Source organism: Centroberyx affinis, unplaced genomic scaffold, assembly GCF_046629955.1.
Source record: "Centroberyx affinis isolate AG114_WGS23_722 - 3 ecotype Tasmania unplaced genomic scaffold, CSIRO-AGI_Caff_v1 ptg002143l_1, whole genome shotgun sequence".
Taxonomy (NCBI): Eukaryota; Metazoa; Chordata; class Actinopteri; order Beryciformes; family Berycidae; genus Centroberyx; species Centroberyx affinis.
In genome coordinates this window covers 13,525-40,286 of record NW_027280461.1, presented here as the reverse complement: position 1 = coordinate 40,286, position 26,762 = coordinate 13,525, and the positions used below count along the sequence as shown (strand labels likewise).

The 26,762-nt window shown below is 42.8% G+C and overlaps 1 protein-coding gene across 1 annotated transcript in view; it reads left to right on the top strand.

Moving 5' to 3' along the window:
- The window catches only part of ppfia1 (PTPRF interacting protein alpha 1), a 51,297-nt gene extending 26,470 nt beyond the window's left edge, over positions 1–24,827 (top strand). The window contains exons 8-28 of the mRNA XM_071531851.1: positions 543–689; positions 1,253–1,387; positions 3,980–4,063; positions 4,201–4,332; positions 4,609–4,671; positions 4,977–5,056; positions 5,147–5,297; positions 6,008–6,231; positions 7,441–7,672; positions 11,657–11,781; positions 12,022–12,194; positions 12,358–12,451; positions 14,337–14,418; positions 14,741–14,941; positions 15,377–15,439; positions 17,841–18,016; positions 18,546–18,643; positions 19,839–20,032; positions 22,116–22,184; positions 22,340–22,508; positions 23,172–24,827. Coding sequence (XP_071387952.1) covers positions 543–689; positions 1,253–1,387; positions 3,980–4,063; positions 4,201–4,332; positions 4,609–4,671; positions 4,977–5,056; positions 5,147–5,297; positions 6,008–6,231; positions 7,441–7,672; positions 11,657–11,781; positions 12,022–12,194; positions 12,358–12,451; positions 14,337–14,418; positions 14,741–14,941; positions 15,377–15,439; positions 17,841–18,016; positions 18,546–18,643; positions 19,839–20,032; positions 22,116–22,184; positions 22,340–22,508; positions 23,172–23,233 — 2,754 coding nt within the window. The 3' untranslated portion in view covers positions 23,234–24,827. The remainder of the gene's footprint in view (positions 1–542; positions 690–1,252; positions 1,388–3,979; positions 4,064–4,200; positions 4,333–4,608; positions 4,672–4,976; positions 5,057–5,146; positions 5,298–6,007; positions 6,232–7,440; positions 7,673–11,656; positions 11,782–12,021; positions 12,195–12,357; positions 12,452–14,336; positions 14,419–14,740; positions 14,942–15,376; positions 15,440–17,840; positions 18,017–18,545; positions 18,644–19,838; positions 20,033–22,115; positions 22,185–22,339; positions 22,509–23,171) is intronic.
- The last annotated feature ends 1,935 nt before the right edge of the window (positions 24,828–26,762 follow it).

The following is a 26,762-nucleotide window of genomic DNA, read 5'->3' as shown; positions in this document are numbered from 1 at the left end:
ATTAAGCCTATTAAGGTAAAGAATCTCAGGCTGACTATATTGCTTATGATGTATTCCAGTCCAAATGTCATCCTAACACTCAAAATGCCGTGTGTGTACACCACATTACAATGTTGGCAACGGTAACCTCTTCTTGAGTGAAATACTCCCCTGCTGATTTATGCTTCTTGTCTGTTTAACGTTTCCAGTGTGCTGCAGTTTTCTGTGCCAGAGCCATTTGAAAATGTTTCCCCGCCACAATCTATATGGCTCCCTCTTGCGCACAGTTCAAATAAAGCATTTGTTAATTTGTATAGCGATACTGATAACAATTAATTAAAATTGATAAGCTAACTTGGCGTGACTACTCAACAAAGAACGAAAAAAAAATCTTTTATTTTTAAGCGTCCCTAGTCTGAAGACGTGAAAGTCAGAGGATAGGTTGGAGGGTATGGCAGGTTAGAGTTGGACCTCACAAACGCTGAGGACACTAACGCGAATGTTCCTGTGTGTGTGTGTATGTGTTTGTGTGTGCGTGTGCGTGTGTGTGTGTGTGTGTGTAGTCAATGGCTCAGAAGGAAGACATGGAAGAGAGGATCACCACCCTGGAGAAGCGCTACCTGGCGGCTCAGCGGGAGGCCACCTCCGTCCACGACCTCAACGACAAGCTGGAGAATGAAGTGGCCAACAAGGAGTCCCTCTTCAGACAAGTAGGCCCCATACTTGATCACAGCTTTAAAACAGCACACATACAGTATACTGTATACATGTACATGCATTCAGACACACACGGACACACACTATTATTTGCCAGCTGTTGGGTCTTCAGTGGAAAAAGGCATCTTGGTGTGCGAGTCTCTTGGGTTTGTCTGCCAGCAGGAATCGCCTGCAGGCTCCTTGGCAGCTTAAGAACCCCCTGCTAATGAATTCCCACTGTATTCACACATTGACCAGCGCAGCAGGCACTGAATGGGAAGCCTCCAGACACTGGCTTGTTTCTTTACATGTGCTCACTGAGATGGAGATGTCCCTCTCCTCTGGCTTTCTCTTTCTTTTATCATTGTGAATGCTCTCTTCCTCCCTTCCTATCCACCCCACCCCTCCCCGCCCTCTCTCTCTGTCTCGTTTTGTCACTCTCTCTCTCTCTGACCTACAGTTCTAAGGCTTGACACTCACTTCCCCTTGTGGAATTGAAAGCAAACCCCCAGGCCAGGATGTAGCACTGATGAGCCCCCATCATCCTTGCTAATGACTGTTTGTTTGTTTGTTGCAGACTGAGGACAGAAACCGGCAGCTCCAGGAGAAGCTGGAGCTGGCCGAGCAGAAGCTGCAGCAGACCATCCGCAAGGCAGAGACTCTGCCTGAGGTGGAAGCCGAGCTAGCGCAGAGGGTAGCCGCCCTCACAAAGGTACCAGTAGCTGTCCACAGCCCCAGGCACATCTCTCATCACAAAGGTCTTTAACTCCCTCTTAAATGGTGGATTTGGGATTTTGCAATGGCTGTCTTTATTGATTGCTAACTGGTCAATAAGAAGCTCATGAAAATCCTGAACCTGCTCTTTCCATTCACAGTTCTTGTTGGAAAAAATGGAATTGGTGAAAAAATTAGCTGGGGAAAAACAAAATCTGCATTGACTAAAAACTGCATTACCACTCACTATGATCCTCACACATGTACTGTTGTCAGGACTGCAGTGTAATTTCCTTTACGTTGCAACAACCCCTGCGGAAGCCACTGAGGAAGCCATTGTTTAGGTTTCTCCAAATATCCACAGGGATCTATTTTTAGACATTTGGCTCGAGTCTTCTTCCATTTATAGTTTGGCTGTTACTCTGGGACAACACATACTGCTGAAACCACACTGGTCTCATAGCACCTTATTAGTAGTAAAACTGGCTCCAAGTAAATTTCTGAAACAAAGAACACACTCTTAATTTTTTTCTCTTCTGGGCGTTTTGTTCTGGAGTTTATCAGTAAAGAGGCACCTCAACCATCTTTTTAACAAGTGATGCAGTTTCTCTTTATCCCCCTGTTCCTCCTTTCCTGCTCTTCTTTTTTTTTTACCTGCTTTTTTCTGCTCCCTTTCCTCTTCAATCTCACGTCATGTCTCGTCTCAGCCATTTCCCCCGTCACTCGTGCATTTTTAATGATCCTGACTCATTTCCTTTCTGACTGGAGCCAAAGTCATATAGTTGTTGTATAGGAGACTGCAAGAGTGCCAGACAAGGGAGAGGGAGACGTTCATAGAAATGGAAAGAACCGCCTCTGTGTGTTCGATATTGCTTCCATCCAAATGTCTGGTCGTCGTCACCAACCAGTCCATTCTCCTGTCTGCCTTCCCCCACTTGGAGGAACTCTCAGTACATCTACTCCATCATCAGCCTCTTACTCTGGTCCTTTTCCACCCACTAAATCCTTCCACTTAACATCCCCAGTTGTATCATTCCTCCTGTAACACCACATTTCATCTAATTATCTACCTGCTCCGTCTCTAGGGCTGGACATGAAAGTGAGAGTGGTCATCAAAGTCTTGTCATTTTCTACTGTAGGATCACACTGGAATCTCTTTCTCTTTCCCTCCCTCCGCCCACTACCTTTAATGGTGCTAAAGCTCACACTAAAAGTATACCCTGTTCTCTTCTCTCTCATTTCTCTCTGTCTTTGTCATCGTCTGGTATTTTGTGTGGTCATCCTCAAACCCCTAGTCTGATCTATGTGGCTCTAAAGGCACTAAGACTCAGAAGAAGGTAGACCAGCTTCACTCACAATGCCGTCCCAAGCCCTCCTGGATACCGGGACACTTGCAATTTTGTTCTGTTATTGAACTTCACCAGGCCAATAGAAACTAGTGGTCATGTTTAGATTTCCAGAAGCATTGCTACAAAAATAACCAACTATTTGTTCCTCAAAGCAGCAATTAATTCTAAAGATACAGGCTAAAATGCATGCTTATCAATTTTAAAAGGTATATGTAAATAACATGCTCTAGACAAGAATATTGTCATCAAAATCTCATCTCACTCGGACTTTAATCGTAGTGGTTTTATCCTCTACATGACAAGTGCCTGGTTAAATGCAGTACCAGACCAAATTTCAAAATGCCGTGGTATCCCTTTAAGCCTCAAACCTGGCCCTGACCCAGCCTTCCCTGTCTGCCTGCGTGTGTGCTTTGTGTATCTACGCTGCTCTGAGCTTCATGCTGGTACCTCTCCTTTTTTTTCCTCAAACACAGAAATCCCTAAAAGTTTGGTATCTAACACAAACAGGAAGTGCCAGCTGATTTGCTCAAAGACGTGTGGAGACCCTGCCCATTAGAGGTACTAGAAAGCTGGTACAGGCAGTCGCGCAGAAAAATGTTTCCCCATGTCTTTTGACTCTATAAAGGCAGTGCTTTTGAACTGAATTGGTTTATATATTTTTAAATATGCTTAATTGGAGATTAAATATTTGATAGTTCTCTATTATTTCATCAGCCAATAATTCTCATTTGTATAAACATGCCCCTAGTCCTTGGTAGAACCTTGAATGAAATACAGTTTGTTCTCTGCTAGACCTCTTGGCAGATTTTTTGTATCTGCACTATTGGGAATACTGGCTGTCCTACAGTTCTGTTTGTTGTAGTCGTTCTGTGGGTTGTGCTGCTTTGCTGTCCTCTCCTGGCCCTGCTGATGCATGTTTCTCACCCACTGGCTCCAAGTTGATGTATGTAGACGTGTGCTTCCCAGGCTGCTGCTGTGGGTGTGGGTTGGTGGCTGAAGGAATCTACCCCATCCTTTTGAAGGACTTGAGCTTTGTCCTCATAGCCTCTCTAACAGGGCCAAGCTTAGTTGGGCCCTTGTTCAGCTAGGTCCTTCTCCAGGATGGATGACAAAGCGCGTTATAGGGGAGATCAAAGCCCTCTCAGTAGCTCTTAGAGGGTGGGTTATATTGAGCTTTTGGGCTATGATAAAACAGAAAGGCTAAAGGGTTTGTTTTGACCCATGTCCCCCTTCCCTCCCAGGCGGAGGAACGCCATGGCAACGTGGAGGAGAGACTGAGGCAGATGGAGGCCCAGCTGGAGGAGAAGAACCAGGAACTGCTCAGGGTGAGAAGGGGGGGAAGGAGGGAGGGAAGGAGGGGGAAATAGTAGATGCTGTCATTGAGGTAGGCCTTCTGACACATTTTACTGCTATTGATAGTTTTAACACAGTGGCCTATTTTTATTTTTTGCCATTTGTGCAGGCACGGCAACGGGAGAAGATGAACGAGGAGCACAACAAGCGTCTGTCTGAGACAGTGGATAAGCTCCTGTCAGAGTCCAACGAGAGACTCCAGCTCCACCTCAAAGAGAGGATGTCTGCCCTGGAGGATAAGGTGGATAATGGATAGATGAGACTAGTATAATGATGTATAATGATGATTTACAATCAATCTAGTAGCACATTTCAAAGTCAGTGAGGCGAGCAAAAAGGCTGATCAATCGACTACACCAGTTATTTACCATAATGAATGTTTGTTGCTCCTCCAATATGCCCCATCACTAGATGGTAATAATGTTATATGACAGGTGCACAACCAGTACCTCTAAAGCTTGTAGCATCTGACAGCTTGTTGGATCATCTTGATTTTCCTGGTGCGGTCTCTCCTCAGAATGCCCTGATAAGAGAACTGGAGCACACCAAGAAGTTGATTGAGGAGTCACACCATGACAAGGTGAGGGATCAATGGGTTAGGTTTAGGCCTGGTAGCACTGCAGTATAGCTAAGCTATATTCTTGCCCAGTGTTTATTATTTTTCTTAGCAAAGTGGGTTGATTTTGGTTTTGATTTTGCATCTATCCCCTTTTTTGCCACTTGTGTTTTTTTGTTTCTTGTGCTGCTTGACTATAATAAAAGCAGTTATTCTACGTATTGGCCCCCTGAGTGAATACAGAATAAACAGTGGCCTAAGTTCAGGGTTAGAGACAATGTGTTTCTCCACCAGTTGACAAAGATGTCTGTAACTATCCCGTCCCTCAGGAGCAGCTCCTGATCCAGATTGAGACCATGAGGGCAGAGAACGAGCAGGGCAGGAGCAGGAGCAACTCCTTACTACATGGGTAAGCTAGCTAAACAGCAGAGTTCATTAGTGCAACTTCTGGCCTCTGTTACTCTTTCTGATGTGTGTGTGTGTGTATGTGCTTTTCCAGACGGTCTCACCTGGGAAGCACCCCAGATTTCAGGTACCCAGTGTCGGCCTCCTCCATGATGGACAGCAACTCGGACCACTACGGCGGCGCTCTGGTGCTGAGACGGCCCCAGAAGGGACGGGTGGCAGCGCTCCGGGACGAGCCGTCCAAGGTGAGCTCCTAGCCCATCTGCTGTTGGCTTGTCTGTTAATAGCATACATATGCACATTTGCTTACTGATTGACTGAAAAAACGTATTACTCCTATTTTAGGTTCTTTAAAGTGGTTGAATGAGTACACCAAGTTTTTGGGTGTTTGGAGCTGATCATCTTACCTGTTAAGTCATGAGAACATGGACACCAAAATCATCCATGTGTCCTCAGTAGATTGTTCGGTCCGGTGCTCCATGCTAACACTTTAGCATATACTGTGTTGACTTTATTTTTCTTTTTGCTTCCCTGTAACAAGTATTGCTTGTATTGTCTGTCTTTTTCCTTCCCCCCTCCCATTACCGTCTAATGTTTGGGTTCTTTTTGATGATTTTCTTCCTCTCCATCTCTTTCTGTTTGCCTCCACTGGACATCAGCGACATGTAAGTCAGTGTGGCGGAGATGACAATGACAGTTACTTGTTGTCTGTGTAGTGCATTAATGACAAGTACTAAAGTGTCCACTAAACTGTTGCCCCTCATTCTCTCACATGCCTCCTCTCTGCCTTCTCTCTTTCTGCATCCTTTCTTTCGCTCTGATCTCTTTTCTCCTTACAATATCCTTTTCCTGCCTTTAATCCCTCTGCTTCTCTGTCTCTCCTATGACTTTTTGTCTCCCCGTTTCCCTCTGTCCATTCTCTTTCCTCCTTTTATCCGTCTATGGGTCGATCCAGGTGCAGACTCTGAATGAGCAGGAGTGGGAGCGCGTGCAGCAGGCCAACGTATTGGCCAATGTGGCCCAGGCCTTTGAGAGCGACTTGGAGGCCTCGGACCTGGAGGAGGACCGAGAGACAATTTTCAGCTCGGTGGACCTGCTGTCCCCTGGTGGCCAGGCTGATGCACAGACCTTGGCCTTAATGCTGCAGGAGCAGTTGGATGCCATCAACAATGAAATCAGGTAACAGCAGCTACATACCTAGCATACCCAGCAGACAAAAGGTCATGAATGGCAGACACTTTAACTTGAATTGAAATTAGTTATATTGCATAGCTGACTGTGCTTATTAGCAATGGGACAATATCGAAATTCAATATATTGCAATACAAAAATGTGGCAATGCGTATCGTCGGGCATAAAAATGAATTTTGATATTAGTTCCATTTTATTCTGCTGTAGTAATCACAAATGAGACGGCTTGCCCGTCACAGTTTCAAAAGCTCTCCATCCAAATTATATTATTTGCACTTTGTAATGACATTTTAAATTGTTGGTTACATTCTAGCAAGCCAATGTCATCACTAGAAAGTAGGGATGCACATTTTGGAGGCTATAATCATAAAGAACAAAATACGAATATTATTATGTATAATCTATGTAGGCAATGTATGGCTCTCATCTTGCATTGTCATATTCCCATATTAGTCCGACTGAAATAACATTTCCAAACTACAAAGGAAATTAAAAAGCCATATTGTTGAGAAAATCAGCTTGGCTTAACTGTTTTAGGCCTGTTGCCTAAACATTTTTATTTATAAAGATCAGCATGTCCAAATGCTGCAGAGTAGCGCACCACATACATCTGTTCACCGTCAGCCCAGCGGCAGAGAAGACACACTCTGACAGGACAGAGGTCCCGGGGATGCAGAAGCACCCTGTGTTAGTGTTGTCAGCCTCGGGAATCGTACTGGTTGGCTTTCCACCAGTCCTGTGGATTCATATCAAGTGGTGGAGGGATTTCTTGCACTCCACTTTGGTTTCATAGTTATTTGTGTGGTTGGACTGGCTGCGATGGCGCAATTCAAAAAGTCAAGGTAACCAGTACCTTACTGGTTACCTTGACTTTTTGAATTGCGCCATCGCAGCCAGTAATTGATGTGATGCATAACAAACAATAAATGGGGTCATCGATTTTTCTTGAACATCCCTACTAGAAAGATTTGTGGCTCAGAAATAAACATAATTCTTCAGTCAGACTTTTTTGTCTTTCAACTTTCATTTATTACATCGTATCGTGGTTATATCGAATCGTGAACCCCGTATTGTGTATCGAATTGTATTGTGAGATAAGCATATCGTCCCAACCCTAGGATTTTTCTCTCTCTCTCTGTTTGTTCCTCTGTCTTTAACCGTGGTCTTTCTCTTCCTCTCTTTCCTCTATCTTGACAGGATGATTCAAGAGGAGAAGGAGAGCACAGCCATGCGGGCAGAGGAGATTGAGTGCCGGGTGGGCAGCGGCGACAGCCTGGGAGGACGTTTCCGCTCCATGAGCTCCATCCCCCCGTCGCTGTGCGCGGGCTCCTCCATGGGCGGCTCTCCCCCAGGCTCCGGTCACTCCACCCCCAGACGTATCCCCCGTAGCCCCAACAGAGAGCTGGACCGTATGGGCGTCATGACCCTGGTAACACTTCCCCTTCTCTCATATCTTTCCCCTCAGGAACATACAACTGCTCATAGTAGCTACATTTCTTTTCCCTCCATTTTAAAATGTCTCATTCCCTTATCTCCTCTTAAAAGCATTCCACAGGAGGAGAGATTAAACACTAATATTGGTTTCTGTCATTACACCAGTCATACAGTATCAGTTGATGACTGAGACAGCTTTTAGTCTCTTCTTTCTTTCAATCATTTTATTTTCAGTTTATACAGATTACACACTCAATGTTACCAAAACTCAAAAAGAATGGTACATAACACAAATACTAGAGCTAGGCAACAGCTAACCATACAAACAATCAGACTAACAGACAAAAAAAGACAAGAAAACAACACAAACATAGATCATCATCCTCCATATTATAACTACAATAACAATGAAATGTTAATGAACATGTGGACTTTACCCTTTGGGGATCACTTGGATCCCAAAGTTGCAAAACCTTTTAATATGATTTCAGCATAGTCCTCTCCAATAAAATCTATAACAGGGCTCCAAACAAACCCATCCGTGTCTCCTTGGAGAACATGTGAGTCTTTCCAATGGGAGACGTTGTAGAATATTATAAAGCCAACTTGAAACAGATGGTTTGACATCGTCTAGCCAACGCTGTAAGATTGATAACCGTGCACAGTACCACAGAAGACTAAGGATTCTCTAGTCTCTTCTGTCTTTTTTTTTTTCATGTTCATGTCAATGTGTCTTGTGCTGGCAGTGTTGGTCTAAGAGAGTATAATGTGTTCATTCTGTATATGTGTATTCATTTTGTTAGCGTTTCCACATTGATTTGCATAATGCTGCCTCGCTCATTGGTTTGTTTAGCATACTAATAATGTGTGTGTATGTAACAATGTGTGTATGTAACTGCGCCTGCCCGTAGCAGTATTGCTATGACCCATACGTCATCCAGAGCTCCCTCTCCCAGCAGACAGTAACTTACCTGCCCTATGGTGCGACTGGCCTCAGTCACCCCCCACAAGCCTATAGCTATGCACCATACTTCTTTCAGGTACCTGCAGCTCTCTCCACGGCTCCCTTCCTCCTCTCCCTGGGTGGGTGCAGTCTGCCTCTTCTCCTCCTCCTACCTCCCAACACATGTTGTCTGCTGGCACACCAATTATCATACTCCAGAAGCAGCTCAGTGAATACTCCCTACCTGTTTTTTTTAAGAATTTTTTGAGGGGGCATTTTTGCCTGTATTAGGTAGTTCAGAGAGACAAGAAAGACTGGGAAGAGAGAGGGGGATGACAAGCGACAAATGTCCTGGGCCAGATTTGAATCCAGGATGTCATATTTTACATGGTACACACCTTAGACCACTGAGCCACCAGGACGCACTTAATCCTCCGTACTTACAGTTCACTATTTTTGGTGCACATTAAGTTGTTATTTCTATAATGAAGATAATGTACCTTTTTCCATGTATAATATGCCCATCTTCAAAAGATGACTCGGCAGTATTCCAGCTAGATGGGAATATTTGAACAACCAGTTCAGTACTCTGAGACTCTCTTGTTTATAAATAGAAACACCATTTGATAGATAGAGCATAGAGCATTCATTTTCTATGAATCATGAATATAATAAAAAAAATCCAAATCACGTGTCACATTTATCAATCTAATCAGGGAAAAATGAAGTCATCCATTGGCTTGATTTTATGTCAGTAAGCTGCAGGTTACAAATAGGAATGCTCTCTTGACCGTGTAACGGTGAAATTGCTATGCAGGACCATATTATTAAATTCAGATATGTTGGTGTGTCTGTGGAGGGAAATGCATGAGTGGAAGCTTGCCAACGAAGGCCAATGGCATTCTAGCTACATCTTCTACTGCAGCTTGCCATAGATGTGATCCTGCTCAATCAGAACAAATAATTCAACTTGCTTCAAACAGAACTTCAAGTGATGTGCTGCTGCTTAGCTCTGTTGAGAATGAGGGATTTGAACAGTTGATGAAGTTCATTGAACTAGTACTGTTAAATGTCCCTGACAGAAAAGCAGGAAGGCTACATTTGGGCTGGCAGATGATGCCTGAAAACTACTGCCAGCTTTGGCGTATTTCTTTTGTTAGACTTGTCTTTTAAACTTTCACATCTGTTGTTTAAACGTCAGTGAAACTAGTCAAAATTGCCATCTCTAATTCAAAAGGACACTGGAAGAAAAGGAGCATTTTTGTTGATGAAATGAATGTTATTTTTTTCACCCCCTCATTCTCCTCTTCCTGTTCCCAGTTTTCCCTTTTTATAGCTCACTAATCTCTTCCTGCCTTGGCCTCACTTTGTCAGTTGAGGAAAGGAAATGAGTGATTAGATTTTTTCCTCCTGGGGCAGGAGAAACTCCCATAGAAATGTGGCACGTTGATGGTTTATTTGCTCTGCTAATGCCAGGTCTGTGAGGAATGCAAAGGGGAAAAAGGCCTCCCCCTTTTTAGGTGCACAGTGGAAAATATGACTGTAGAGCAGATCTGGTTCATAAATTCAGGTGTCACCCTGCCTTTGGCAATGTGTGTAGTGTCAAATAAAGCATAACCACTTGGCTGTTGTTAAGCTAAATAGCTCATACCATTGTCACCCTTAATTTCAACATGTTGATGTGACTTGGTGGTAACCAGTTAGCCGCTTATTTGAATCAACTTAAGCATTGCTTTGATTCAACTGAAATATTACTGCTGATGTTTGCAAAAACTTGCGCCACCATTCTCTCCTGGACAAATGATTTCCCAGTTCAGTTTGAGCGAGGCTGCACCCTACCTACCCCGTCCTCATCCCAACCTCCGCCCTGTTGTTTTGCAGTGTCTCTTTTTCTTCATCCATTGGGATGAGCTGTATGGGTGCTGTGGTGCTCCCGGAGACCTTTTTTCCAGAACAGCACATCTCTACTGCTCAATTAGACTTTCAGTTTCTGTTGGTCTTCACTCCTGAACTTGTGTCTGCCTGTGTTCAATCTGTGAGTGTGTGTGTGTGTGTGTGTGTGTGTGTGTGTCAGTGTACTTGGATAAATCTGTCCTGAAGTCCTACTCTTGTGTGTTTGTGCATGGCTTGGTTCCACCAGTGGTGTGTCTTGCGTCTCACTAACGGCTTTTCTCCTCTCTCCTTTTTTGCCATGCTTCAGCCTAGTGACCTGCGCAAGCACCGCAGGAAGGTAATCTAGAGATCTGCTCTCACTGGCCGCTCTCTGCTATTTGATCTGTCTATTTCTCCCCCTCTCCCTCCCATCATCTCCTAGCTTGACAAGCGCATCCCACAATGTTCAGCCTCTCCATCCCAACCGGCCACCATCTACCATCCAGTTCAACTGTATGCTTCTGCATACACTCTCATCTCCCATTCCCAAACATCTAAACATGTTGCTTTAGAGCTGTCAAATGTTAGAAGTTCTGTTGTGATAGCCCAAGGGCGTCCACTCCCATTTTTAGGATACTGTTATGTCACCTTGCCAGTCCCTTGAAGATAGATTTCTGTTGTGCCATTTTTTTTGTATCTTATTTGATTTATTTTTAATCAATGTATGCCTGACTTCACTCATAAATCTTTTAAATTATGCTTGTTGTGACATAATTTTTCATAAAAAGGGGTTTGAATATTATTTTGTTTTTCTAGAAATCATATGATGGAGTGTCATTTGTATAATTTTTGTTCCACAACTCTTTTTTTTTTTTTTTAAGATAACTTTTTATGTCATTTTCTGACATGCAGTCGAGAGTATCAAAAAATATTGAAAAAATTACATGATGTGAGGTTATGAACCGAACACATGACATTGCTAGATGTTTTTTGATGCAAAAAAAAGGTTGTTTCATCTGATGGGTGTCCACAGTCAACAGCTGTGTGTGCAAAATTAAGTGTGTTATCTTTATTTTCACAACCCCTCTTCCTGGTCTCCACAGTCTGAAAAACAGAATGAACTGGCCCACTAACACGTTCTCTGTCCCCCGTCTGTTAACGCAGTCTGCTCAGGACGACAAGGCCACTATCCGGTGTGAGACGTCACCCCCCACCACCCCGCGCTCCATGCGCCTAAACAAGGGGGCGGGACACGCTGCCAGCCACGAAGACATTCGAGACCTCCGCGGGTAAGACCTCTGCCTCTGACTCCCAATAGCTATGTTCATCCCTCCAGTTTCTTCTTGGGTTGGAGAGCTGCGCATAGCTGGAGCAAAGAGTAATCTAGGTTCAACTGAGTGAACCTGTCAGATTACTGAACTAGAGACGGCTTCCTTGTTGTCTTGAATTTCTCCTCATCTCTTTGGTGTGTCTCTCTGTCCTCCCCTCCGTTCTCTCTCCCTCTTCATCTCTCCCCTCTGGTCTTGTAGGCTGGCTGGCCTGCAGGACGGCCAAGGCAGTAACCCCAGCAGTAGTAACAGCAGCCAGGACTCCCTCAACAAAGCAGCCAAGAAGAAGAGCATCAAGTCTTCCATCGGACGCCTCTTTGGGAAGAAGGAGAAGGGCCGACCCAGCATCCCCGGCAAGGAATCCCCCAGCCAAGGTCAGACAATCAATCTCAGAGCTTTTTTTCCACCCGAGCACACACTACTAATACCGCATCTTCTCTCTTTACCTTTGTAAATGTAATTCCATTCCACACCACCAGTAGTTGCCTTGTTCCTCGCCCTGTCAGTGATCTGATCAAGGTTTGTCTGTCTTCCCAGCTGGCACTCCCGAGGCAGAGGGCAGTCCCAAGGACGGTTTGGGAATGGGGACACTGGGAGGTCCGGCAGAGAAGAGCAGGAAGCTGCAGAAGAAGTAGGTGTCTCCCCAACGGCCCCCTCGTCCCGCTGCTCTCTCCACACTTTATGTAGACTGAGGAAAAATGTTTAAGAGGACTTGATGACACCTACTATATGTCCATGCTTTGGAGTACAGTGTTAATAATGTAAAAGTCCCTGAGTGTGACTCTGTGGTTGGTGCTCCTGTTGCAGTCCAGGGCCGGCTCTCACCCTCACTCCCCGCCACCTGGCTCACGCTGTTTAGTGGTGACAACTGCATCTTAGCAGCTCATCCTCCTTCCATTTCACACCCAGTCATTTCCACTGCGCTCATCTCCCGCAAAGTTTTGAATACATTATTTTCATTTGTAGTTTTGTGCCATTATATTGTAGACATTGTAATTTTTGTAATTTGCTTTTAGACAACTCCTTAATTGGCATCAATTCATTCTTTTATTTTTATTGTTTTGCCGACCTCCCCCCTCTTTTCTATCATCCCCTTCTCATTCCATGTGTAGTCCAAAGACAGGGTAAGTTGGTTCATATTGCTTCTGCTTTGCCTTATCTTCTTCCCACACTTGGCTTCACTTACCCCTCACCAGTAACTCCGAGGATCCCAAACAGCTGTCCCTCCATATGCCTGATGGCTTTTCCATGCTGCTCTTTACCCTGCCTTCCACAGAAAAGCTTAACTAACAGGAATGTGTGTGACCTTCTTTTTACCGAGTGACAAAGTTTCCTCTGGGGTTTTCCTACTAGAACACAGTTAGACACTACAACTTTAGGAAAGCTGATGTTAGTTAATGGACGAATTCAACCAAAATGCAGTATGTCAGTGCATTTTCCTGTCCATAAGGTGTATTGTTTGCAAAAGCATACAATGCACATTATCTCCATTACTACTGTTGCTGTAAACGTCCTCAGAATAGAAATGTATTTGAAGCTAATTTCTATGTTTTTAAACTATGCCAGTAGTGATGCTCTTTGACATATCTACTATCTACTGCTTTTTATGATGGCAGATCTGCTAAACAGAAGCTGGGCTTGTTCTCTATGGTGGCTAGATGGTGCACAGCCCCATCTAGTGGCCAAATGCAGACGTCTTACTCAGCCCATTGCTATTCTTCAGTCAGCTAAGATTAAAGTCTTGTTACCTCCCAACTTGTGCCGAGTTAAATTAACTTTCTGAGAGCCCAAATCAGCACCTACTTTCCAGCAGTCCCACAAACTTTCAGGGATTCTCTGTTAAATGGCAGTGTCCAGACAAACCTGAAATTCAGCATCCCAGTAATGCAGAGCAATAGACTTGGATGGCAAACTCAGAATCTGCATGAAATGAATGTACAGTCCTTAGAAAGCTGATGCAAATGTTTCTCCTGTCCTAAATATTCCCCTATTTGCATGTTATCTGTCCCCTACTGATTCAGTGGTTTTAAAGGAATGCTACCATACTAAACTCTAGAGGATCCTCAAAGCACTGGTTCTGGGAGAGAACTCCATTGACTAATAATGTTTCTCAGCTCTGACTCCCAATCCCAGAGGCTTGGCAAAAGACCCCTCTGGTTGAACCATGGGTAGTGGAGTCTTTCACATGGCTGAGGAGGTTTTGCCAAACACTAAGCTAATACTTAAAATAATGATATTTTTTCAAAAGTTTTCCAGATGGATATCTCTCTGTTTCAGTCTCCTTGGCTTTCTGTTTCTCTTTGTTTTCTCTCAAACTCCTGCTCTCTGTTTTGAGTATGCATGTGTCAGTTGATGTCTTTGTTTTGGGGGTGTGTACAAAAGGTGAATTTGATTGAGTGCTGGTTGTGAGTGTATGAAGGGCTCTGTGGATTTGGCTGTCTGGCTGTGTATGCATGTTTGTTTCTGTGCACGAGTGTCCTCTGGATATTGGCGTAAATGTGTATATTGTGTCTTAGGCATGAATTGCTGGAGGAGGCTCGCAGGCAGGGCCTGCCGTTCGCCCAGTGGGATGGCCCCACAGTTGTGGTCTGGCTGGAGGTAAGACACAGACACAGTCTCTCAGAAAAGCTTTCTAACCAGTAATACAGACTGAACAATTCAACAAAACTCTTTTACCACCCTGAATTTTCAGAATGTAGAACAGCCACCACTCACCATGCAGAATTTCATGTATTTGCAAGCTTTCGTTCTCAACAAACCTTCTTCAAGGCATACTTGGCAAACAAAAACCACCCCAAATTTCTCTCTTCTCTCTTTCTCTTCCATAAACATGTCCTACTTTTTGTCCTGCTGCAATGTTCATTACCATTTCTCTTACTTAAACTCTGGTGCTCTCTCCCATCTGCCCTCTTCTTGCCAGCTGTGGGTGGGCATGCCAGCCTGGTACGTGGCTGCATGCCGTGCCAACGTGAAGAGTGGAGCCATCATGTCAGCGCTGTCAGACACAGAGATCCAGAGGGAGATTGGCATCAGCAACCCATTGCACCGTCTGAAACTCCGCCTGGCCATCCAGGAAATCATGTCTCTCACCAGCCCTTCTGCCCCTCCAACCTCCAGAACGGTACTTTTCTCTCTGGTTAATGTGGGCACACACACACACACACATGCATACACACACACATGCACACATACATGCACACATAGAGCTATGTGCCATCTTAATAGAGATAAATCAAATGAAACAATTAGCCTTTTTGATTCCTACTAGCCCTCTGTCTAGCCTTTCTTGTCATCTGATTTGGCATGACCACTGTCATTTGAGCTAACTCTTGAACTGCTTACACACTTAACACTTACTAATGATGGGATCAAACTATCAAACTGGATTCTTGTTGCGATTGTTGCTTAATTTATTAGCTAACCTCAACAATAACAAACAATAAATGAACAAGTGCTTCTTGATCTTCTTCCCTGTATTTTCTCTCTCTTTCTGTCCTCCATCACTCTTTACACGCTTCTCTCACTTGTGATTGGTTGGGGGTTATCAAATGATCAGTCCACGGGAAACGTTTGGGTCACGCACGAAGAGATGGAAAGTTTGGCGGCCACACCCCCTACGGTTAGTCTACTCCGGTTGGCTGGCCACCTCTGGCTGCTCGAATCTGTGGTGACTTTCGGGGCACGTTCCAAGTTGTCTTCAGGACAGTCAGACCTCACACAATGCATGCATAAATGTTTCACACTAGAGCCAATTAATCATGGTACATCGATCCAATGTTAATATCCACACAATATTGCATCACACTATCATTGGCTGCTGGGAAACTCGCTGGGCAACTTGGAACAAGGCCTTATTTTTTCTGCTAGTTGGTGATTTCTTTCCGCTAGTTGGGCATTAGTAGTCTTGTTGTTTCTCCCTTTAGACCTGGCGTAGTTGCTTTGTCTTCTCTTTACATTAGCTAGTGGTTTGTGTGTGTTTGTGTGAGTGTAAGGGCTGCACAGTTAATCGAAAAGAAATAAAAACCGCAACACTGACGACTGCAGTTTCTAAAGCGCACAAGGGTGTACTTTAAAAAAAAAAAAAAAAAAGTGAGGGAGGAAGAGGTGTTTCAGACGGCTTCCAAAACAAGGTATCCAAGGTAAACGGAAGAACATGAGAAAATCTTTCATTCTGTTCAAACCGAGACCAAGCATTAACACCCCCACCTCAATGTTCATGTTCATTATAAGGAAAAATAATTAAACAGTTTAATACCTTTTAATTTTTCATTATGTGGTATTGTTATCACTGGAAAAACACAATACTTTCGGCATTGTTTTATTGTCACTTTCCTGTTTGAGGCCTTACAATTAATTCGTAGCTTGGTGTTTTTTTACCCTGAATTTTCTGTTTGCATGTTAAGCTGCCTTAACACAGCACTGCTGCCTCACTAACCCCCGCCTCTCTTTTCTTCTCACCATGCTCACGCTAACCATGCTAACACCAGGAGGATGACGAGGGTAGCTGGGCCCAGGTTTGCACACATTCCCCGACAGCCCCACCTGTTGCTCTCTCCGATCATCCACTGTTCTTACACTCGCTCTCTTTCACGCTATGTTCACCTTTTTGAAAATATCTCTTAGTGGGGAATACCTTGGTTTACTCTCTCTACGTATTTATTCTACTTTCTTATCCGTCAAACCACTTGTCACTAAAGGCGCGTTCACAGCAGGCTTGTTTGGAGCGGTTTATTCAAACTCTGGAGCGTTTATTCCTGTAATTCGGTTCATCTAGGCAGGTGAGAACAATGGCGTTCAAACTTTGGTGCCCACTAAATAACTGAACCAAGACGCCAGAAATGTGGTGTGGTTTGTTAGGAGTGAGAATGTAATCTGAACCAACAACAGGAAAAAGCCTCAGAACGCAATGGTTGTATGGGTATAAGGAGACGCTCAAGTTCAACTATTTCTTCATGTGTTCAACTGGTATGAACACCAACAAAGGTAAATTATGACAAAGATAAGTCCATCATGCTTAGCTAAAGTTACAGGGACTGGAATCAGATTGGTTTTGACTCCCCCCACCGCCAAAATCTCTTAACTTTGCGAGATGACAGATAACCAAACCTGTCCAATAAACAAGCTGCTTCTGAGTCCATGTGACTTCTGTGTAAACAAGCCCTGGTTTGCTTGTAATTGGTCAGTGTGAACCTAAACAAACCAATTACAAAAATCAACAAAGGAAACTTTTCCACTATGGTTCTGACAATAGAGGATTGGATTCAGATGAACAAAATAGCTGCAGAGATGCTGCATGTTCTTAAAATTCACAGCTCAAGCGTGAATTTGTCTCAAAAAAATCTGTATTTTACACCAGTTCCTTTTCCACTTTGATTTTGCTCACTATTACTCAACTGACTTTGTGGTGGCAAACTCAGTGGTTCAGTGGTTTCATTTGATCGTTTTGTAGCTGAACACAGTGATAAGGTTTCAGAGGCAAACTTTGATGTGTTGACAGTGCAGTGAGTCAGGTTTCCTGTGTAAAAACCACATAAACTGTTTGAAGAATTAACTGAAAGCTATGCAGACTATGACAAGTTGTCTTAATAAACAGATGCAAAAATGATTAGATGCAAAAGCCTTGATATTTTTAATCATGTCATTGGTTAAATTACATATCAGTTAAATCTAGACAAACCTAAGATTACAAATAAGTGGAAAATTGTAGAGCTCAGTAGAATACAATCTAACTTCAGTATGGCAGTGCATTGCGTCTATTTGTTGGTCACTTCACAGTCTGCTATGATAATAAGATCCTAAGTCAGTATCGTGAGATAAGCATATCATCCCATCCCTAGTAGTTCCACTTCACCAAGCCTCTCCAGCATCCTGACCAGGCCTTGACTGCAAGTGCAAGTGAGCTGTTAGAAATACATCAATATTCTGCAGTAGAAATTATTTTCTTTTACATGATAAATCCGTGCCATCTTTTCAGCACTCACACAGACACAGTTGTTAAGCCGTCTCGTCTCTCACCGTAGACGCTGGCATACGGAGACATGAACCACGAGTGGATTGGTAACGAGTGGCTGCCCAGCCTGGGTCTGCCCCAGTACCGCTCCTACTTCATGGAGTCCCTGGTGGACGCCCGCATGCTCGACCACCTCACCAAGAAGGACCTTAGGGGACAGCTCAAGATGGTGGACAGCTTCCACAGGTAAAACATGCTAAAGCCCGTAGACGCCTTGGACGGGTAACACACTAGGACAAGCTTAACATGGTGGATAGCTTCCTCAGGCAACTTGGCTGAGCTCAAAATGGTGGACAGCAGCTGTAGGTAACGAACGTTAGAGCTAGAAAATGATACACACCTTTATACAGGTAACAGACACTATGTCTACCCTAAAATGATAGACAGCTAGGTAACAGACTTCCCTAATCTCCTGAAAGTTTTTCTAATGGTAAAGGAAGAACATATTCATTGTAAAGAAACAAATGGCCTTATGAAACAATTGCATGCTGTTTAAAAGAAGCCACAAAACATGGGCTGCAAGTGCTCAATAATAAGTGAGTAAATAAGAATGAAGACTAAAGTAATAGGCAATGTCTGCAAAGAAAGAAACATAAAAAAGAGGTCAAGGGCAATTAATAAAAGATGATTACGTAATAGCAAGTAAGTCACTCTTGTCTCATACTTGCTTTTCTGCCTGCCTGCCTGCCTGTCTGTATGTGTGTCTGTGCAACAGGAACAGTTTTCAGTGTGGGGTGATGTGTCTGAGGAGGCTCAACTACGACAGGAAGGAGCTGGAGAGGAGGAGGGAGGACGCTCAGCTGGAGGTCCAAGGTAACAACGCACTGGTGCTTTCTCAGCATATCTAGACGCCCCATGAAGTAAACAATCAAAAGGCTCCGTGGGTCAGCAACACACTGTACAAACAGATTGTGAAAATAGAAGGCATTTCTCACTAAATAAAAGAATTGAGCAAATCTCTAACCTTTTAGTCAGAGGAGTGTGCAAACTTAAAGATTAGCTAGGAATGGAGAGATCTCACATTTTGACGAGGAGCTTTGCATACTTCATAAAATTTCACCATCAGAACCTCGCAACACTCACATTTCGCAGAGTGCTCTTGTTACCACAAGATCGTACAACATCAAACATGGGCAGACAGCAACTATTTCTTGTTTGTTTTTTTTCCATCCCTAGCTCAGCTCTCATCTGCACTCTAGAGATGTGTGTCATTGTCCATCTCGCACTACAGGAGTACATTCATTCCAGATTTATGTCTTGCAAATAAAGTCTGAGAGACTGTTGGTGACACCGACTGGTCTACAACTGATCGGGAGACAAAAGAGAATCCTTAAAGAGTATCTAAACCCCACCCAAATCTGTGGTGAAGCCTGACACCTACTGGTGAAAAGTAGGGTACCTACCTGGCCTTCTGCTATTGGGTGGTCTTTGAACCAGGTGATGTCACCCTCTATAGACCCTCTACAACAGGTGGTGACATCACCTGACACAAAGACCAGCCAATAGCAGAAGGCCAGTGCAGTACCCTAGTTTTTACCTTTGGCTTCACCAAAGATTTGGGTTTGGGGTTTAGTTACTCTTTAACCCCCCTCACATTACAAGATTAACTGTGCTGACCAGTGGCACGACTCCCCCATGTTTGCTGAATTACCAAAGATTCAGTCCAGTCTTTAAATCCAGCTGGAATGGCAAAATCAGGCCTAAAGTCAGACTAAAGGTTGTGTGGTGAGAACCCAAAAGTAGTCACAAGCCAAATGCTCACAACATTGTGGGTTCAAGTCCGGATCAAGACCTATGACCTCACTCTCTTCCATCTGTCTTGTCGCTCTACACTAAATGCAGTCCACAAATTCACTAATACATTCCCATCCCACCCACTCACCCAGTTGGTACCTACCATGTGGCTTTTGTATGCATGTAATTATTCCAGTTTACTTGTATAGTGCCTTAAGTGACACTGAAAGACACTCTTAAGATATTTCATCACACACTCTAAATTCTGCTGAAGGTTCTGCCACCGTGTCAGACGTGCTGGTGTGGAGTAATGAGCGTGTGGTCAGCTGGGTTCAGGCCATCGGGCTGAAGGAGTACAGTGGAAACCTTTACGAGAGCGGAGTCCACGGAGCGCTGCTCGCTCTGGACGAAACCTTCGATCACAACGCCCTGGCCCTACTGCTGCAGATCCCCACACAGAACACACAGGTACACACACACACACACACACACACACACACACACACACACACACACACACACGCACACGCACACGCACATACACACACACATACCAAATTAGCTGTCTCCCTAACTGATTAATTATGATTTTCCAAACATTATCCAAGGTAAATGTCTTAATTTAAATTTTATCAATAGATTTCATTTATAACAGCTTTGGTTAGTTCATTTTTTCAATGTAAATGTATAATTCAGTGTGTAGTGCTTCAGTTCAGAGCCACTCAACAAATTCCATAAAGTTCTGTATAAAACAGGATTCCCCTTGCCTCTTTGATTATGAAGGAGTTGGATGTGCTATCTAAACATGGTGAAAGTATCAAAACACACGGTCGCCAACTAAATCTACACAATCCATATTAGAAAAGCGAGCCTCTAAACGAGCCGTTTGGACTTCCGTAACTTTGTGGCGTCACAAAGGTTCGCTCATTATCATTTTTTGTAAGAAATAATAGTTTAACAAAGGGTTTTATTCAAAGCAGTTGAGTGGTTGTCATTGTTTATTACTGGAGAGTTTTTCCTACCTGTCGCTGTCTGTAGCTGCTGTGTCTGTGGTGTCTCACATTTCACTCTTGAAACAGTTAGCCAATCAGAACAGAGGTGTCGTTAATATTAATGAGCCTTAAAGGCACAGCAACAGAAACAGCCAGTTCTTGGTAAGGCTCAGAGAGATGCTGGAAAATGAACGTGTAAAAATGGATTGAGAGTGTTTTTGGTACATGACACCACACACACAGCTTTGAATGGACCTTGACATAAAATAAAACACTGGAAAGTGTAGAATATGGGACCTTTATGTTTTATTGTCATATCTCATATCAACGCCAAAGATTTTTGTTATCCCAACATAAGATGATAATTTTATGTTTATTACAAAAGTACAAAAAGCATGAATACCAGGCTTCTCAATGTGTTTCGAACACACAAAAATGATTTGGTATCAATTTCATTTAGCGGACCAATATTTAGAAAAGTGGTCAGTCAACCAAGTAGAATTTGATTGAGTACCAAACAAACATGATCAAAAATCAAACAAACATGGCCATACAGATCTGTTTCACAAACAGAAACATTTCAGCATTTTCATTTTTGTTTGCTTACCAGTGTCAAGCCAGCCACAAATTCCAGAACAAAACCCATACACACGTGGTGTTTTCTGAACAATACAAAGAACCTAAGTGAATATTTCTAAAGGGGACTACATAGTGAGTTAAAATATACTTTTTTTTTGTTTGTTTTTTTGTCACAAATCCTGTTCGCACCATATATTAATCTAATACAAACCACTGTTTTGTGAGGTTAAGTGAGGTGACAAATTTTTCCACTTTATTTTGAAATCAGAATTGCCTCACTTGACTATTACTGTAACTGTCTGGCTGGTTTGAGAGAGCTGCTTTGTCTCTCCTCCACTCAACCAGACAGCTGGCTCTTTTCTTCACTGAGATCAAAGAATCGCCACACTGCAGACATTTTTCCTCCTGCCAGAAAAGTATTTTATTGCACCAAAGTACGGCTTATTAAAGTATCAGGATCAGGACAACTTCATTTGCCAATATGAGTATTTGGGAGCTGGATCGGCACCAATACTGCAGATACTATCGGTGCTCTAATACAGACAATATGGCAGCTACGACTCCAACAGCACTGGTTACAAAATGGATGCTTTCCAAATTGAATAACAACCTAAATGGGCTAAAATGAAACGAATGCCATACAAATAAAGGAACACCTCTATTATTCAGGGTGAACTGTGAGAAAAACGATTCTATGTGGATGAAGAAGCAACTCCAGTGATATCAAAATCTCAGGAAGATGGTATAATGCCAGAGACAAAGATCAGCTTCAGGGGTTAAAGCAGGAAGGGATAAGAGGCCTTGAGGTCAGTGTTACCAGGCAAGCTAAAATTTGTGTTGTGTACAGTTGGGGAATATGGGTCCATTGAAAGGAACATTTCTCAAACTCTGAATTTATTTTGAGTTAAATTAGTGTTTTAATTCATAAATATAATAACAGTCTGTCCTTTTTTCCCCTCCTGTTTCCCTTTCTTTCTTAGGCCAGAGCAGCTCTAGAGCGAGAATACAACAGTCTGCTAGCCATTGGCACCGAGAGGAGAATGGAAGAGGTGACACACACACACACACACACACATACACACTCTCTAGTACTTACAAACACAATGGCACAAACTGCGAAAGTGTGTGCGAAACCAACTCCCTCTCCTTTTTCCTCACCTCTCTCCTCTCCTCTCCCCCTCCTCTCTCCCTGCCTCTGCTCCAGGACGAGGATAAGAACTTCCGCCGGGCCCCGTCATGGAGAAAGAAGTTCAGGCCCAAAGACATGAGGGGGATGCCGTTGGGTTCGTCAGACACCCTGCCCGCCAACTTCCGAGTGACCAATAGCAGCGCCGCATCTCCCTCCACGCAGCCAAAGAGGAGCCCCATGGACGGTAGGCAGTAGAAGCAGTGCCTTGAACTGCTGTTTTGTTTGTGTGTGTGTGTGTGTGTGTGTGTGTGTGTGTCGGCGTGTTGTCGGCTGGTAATATGCACTGCCATTGCTACTACTTAAGCAGAAGATCTCTCTAGTTGGCAGTTCATCCCTGGCTCCTCATGTACTCTGAATTCTCTTGAATGGCTTTGCTGCTTCTGCGTTTGTGTGTTTATATATACTGTGACTAACGGCATGTCTTCGCATGTGGTTTTGCCATCATGGACACACAGGGAGTCAGTCTATACAGAGGCTGGACACTGCCACAGTCAGGACCTACTCTTGTTAACACACAACCCAACGCAACGGTAAGATCACACGCACACACCGGAAACTCTGACGAATATCAGAGAGATGCACATTTACACTCAAAGTATGCATTGTGGCTCTTTCCTCACTGCAAAACCGCCCCTCCCTCTCTTTTTTCCAAGCAGAAAGCAGCTTTCTCGTACCGGAGTTCTTGGCTTTAATAACGCACGTTTACGCCTCTCCTCTCCTCCTCCTCCTTTCCCTCTTGTTTCGTCTTTTCTTTCCCCTCCTCCCCGGCTTCTGTCCTGCTTCCCCTCTTGTATCCGTTTCTCTCCCTCTCTCTCCTCTTCTCAGTTTATCCTCATTATTTCTATAGGTAACCGTTGGTCAGAAGATGAAGGGGAATTCCCCGCCTTCAAGACCAGGATGATGAACTGATCTGACCTGCAAGGACACTAAAAAGATGTTTTGTTTTGTTTTTTGTCATCACAGAGAAAGACCTTAGTCACCGATCTCAGTATCCCTAGAGGACACATTCTAGATTTATCTGCGTTTGTTATATATATTTATGTAAACCAATGGGACATTTAATTGATTTTAGAATTACCATGTAATCTTTTTTTTTGCCTCCATTCCCCTTAATCAATCCCTTTTTTGAAAACATTTTCCCTACTGTGCCCTTATTAAGCTTAACTCTCTCAGATGTAACTGAATGTTTCAACTGTCTGGAGTTTGTATATTTCTATATCAACAGACATTTTATCTAATCTTTTTTATAATCCTGATCCTATTGACCAGATGTATGTTTTTTTTCCTCTTTCCTTTGATTTGAATTCTAATCATTGAATTTATGCGCAAGTGACTTTGATATGTGATATAACTTAATTCTATATCCTTTGCCCTTTTTAACTGTTGTAATTTTTTAGCTTATCACTCGTGATTTTGTGTAAATGCAGATCTTTGGTCAATGGATTTGTGAATATCAGACAAATTGCTGGAGTTGTTAGACTGTTTCACAAACTGCTCAACACTGTGGTTGATCCATCACCGGAAAGTAACTGCTGGCAAGCCAGGTGTTGGTGACAACAGATATCATGTGAAAACAGTTATTTTCCTTTTCTCTTCTTTTTATTTTCATATCTGCGATACCAAAATGAAACTCTTGAATAAAAGCAAAGAAAAGCCATATAACGGTAGCGAAAAAAAAAAAAATGAGGGCTACTTTCGGATGCAAGTGAAAACAGAATTCCAGGTTCTCTCTAGTCGACCTTGCATGCGGAAACCTCTCCACCCGCCCCGAACCCCACGAAAAACCCCACCCCCACCTTCCAGCCCGTCCCTTTAAAAGAAAACAACCTCCCCCACCTCCTCTGGAGAACGCACCGGAAGGCTCACGCGTACGGGACGAACTTCAAACGTACAGCTGAGCTGAAAGCGTGGCGGCTCTCCTTCGATGGACCAACTTCACTGCGGCCTCAATCGATCCCCGCTACGACTAGAAACCCCTCAAGGCGGAGCGATCCACCCACAGACCTTTTTTAAAAACACTTTGTATGAAGACTTCATATCAAGCCTTATTGTTTCTTAACTCCTCACTGTCCTTTTGTTCTTATTTATTATTACTCATTCACCCTGTGTGTTTTGTCAGTTTTATTTTTAGAGGTAAAGCCACAGGTTGTTCCTGTGAGTGTGGCTGTGCTGTTTATGTCTAAGTTTGTCTTGCCTGAGCTCAAAACACAGGTTCCACCATTGGTTTTCATGGCAAATGACATGGAACCGAAGACGTTTCCTTCACCCTACATGTACTGCATAGAATAGTAATGTTATCTTTTTTCTGTCTTTGTGATTTAGTCATTTATGCACAATGCAAATCATGTTGCTGTTCTGTTTTTTCCCCTGCTCTCATTGAAACTTCTCCTGATCTTGTAACAAAATGATGTACAGTCTGAGTACTTATGAACTATTTTTATCACAGTATTATTTATTGCTTACTTTCAATAAAATACTGAAACTTATTTTCCACTGCCAATAAAAAGACTAAGTCTTTGTGTTTTCAAGCATCTCTTGCCTTTTCCTCTCCTACTTTACCTTTGAGTCTTATTGGTTTTAGCCATCGTCCGACTCCCCTGCTTCCTGACTCGGATGAACTCCCCAAAAAAATATTCCTATCTGAAATGTGAGTAAAACAAATTGTCTTTACGTACAGTAGACAAGGTTGTTGTTGGGTGTGCTAGAGTATTTTGTTATGAACTGGCAAGTTTTCATTTTTTTCCTGTGTGAACAGTACTACTCCAAAAGCAAAGTCACATTTGACTGAAAACAGGAAGTGGTGATGGGAGCGTTAGGATGGAGAAATGATTTTCTCTAATCTTTCAGATTCAGTCTCCACAGGGTGACGGGTCACAGACAATCAGGGTTACATTTGAATTCTTGCCTGATTGTTAAGTTGGAAAAATGTGGCAATATTAATTGCTTACCCTGACTTGATGCATGAAGAGAATACTTGAGACTTGACTGGAACTGATGTCTTGGTAACTTGGGACTTGACTTTGACTTGTACTTTGATGACTTGAAAAGGTTTCTTACGTCTTGACAAAAGATCTTGTGTTTCTTTAAATGACTTAGATTCAAAGTGATGAGATTTGTTCCAGTAGACGACTGAATTTAAATTCTGTTTTCTGAATTTGTATGGAATGATTGAATTTATTGTAGTTGAAACTGATTATAGAAATCAAACTCTATAATCAGTTCTTACCAACTTGCTCTTACCAAGTTTTTATCCTTTTAAAACCATATTGCATTGAAAAGTCCTATATATTTAGTTTTCTTTAAGATATTATATTGATACTGGACTCTTGATTTGTTCTGACTTGACTTGCTGTTCTACATTTAGACTTGGGACTTGACTTGAGACTTGTGCCTCAAGACTTGAGACTGACTTGGAACTCGAGCGAAGTTGACTTGGTCACACCTCTGCAGACCAGTCTTGATTTTCAGGCGGTTCCCTCCTCACAGCGTGATATGGACGGCCCTTCACTGGCCACTTGGGGGCAGATATAGTAACAGACTTGCAGTTGTAGCTTTGGAAAAGTTCCTTTGTAGAACATTTGGGAAGTTAAGTGAGCGTACTGCTGTCTTCCACACAGAACCACAGCTGATGGTTTGTCAGCCATTTCATCCATCTGAAAAATGTCATACTTTTATTCAAAGCTGCCACACAGGGACTATCACGTGGAAAATTGTTGATCATTTCAAGTTCATGTTCAAGTTCAAGTTCAAGTGTGTTTATTTGTGATATACACAACACACACAGGGTAAACAGTGCAATGAAATGCTTTTCATGCTTGTATGCTGGATCCTCTTAGCATAAAAGAATAGGAACATGTAATTCACAAACATAAATAAAGAATTAAATAATTAAATTAGAATAGAAAAACAAATTAAGAGCAAATTAAAAAAGGTATAAGAACATATTGTTTGAGGCTAGTGCAGTGATGTCACCAAGTGTCAGTGTTTGTAAATGAAATATCACTACTATTCCTATAATAATGTGTATGTGGTACTCAGTGGCAAGTTTGCACTGACCTTCCCATACTTCATACATCAACATAATTCAACATCCAGTAGTCTGAAAATAATAGGTGTACCTGGAAACTTGAGAAATATTTGATAATATAGTGAGTATTAATAATGTATATAAAAATGTGTATCTAGTTTAGAAATACCAGGTTTTCTCATAGGGACTTAAAAGATTCTCTGTGATATTTACACTGCATCCTTTGCAAATTAATCATGATATTTTTGTAATTCTTTTTAGGAAGTGTTGGGAATAAGCAAGAAAAACCTTTAAAATTATCTGGTCAAACCCTAAAATGCATTTGTCTCTTTGGCATTGCAGGGTAGACTCAGGGCAGACGCAAGCTGAAAAAAAAAGATTAGACTCACAGAAAACCTCAAATTTGACATT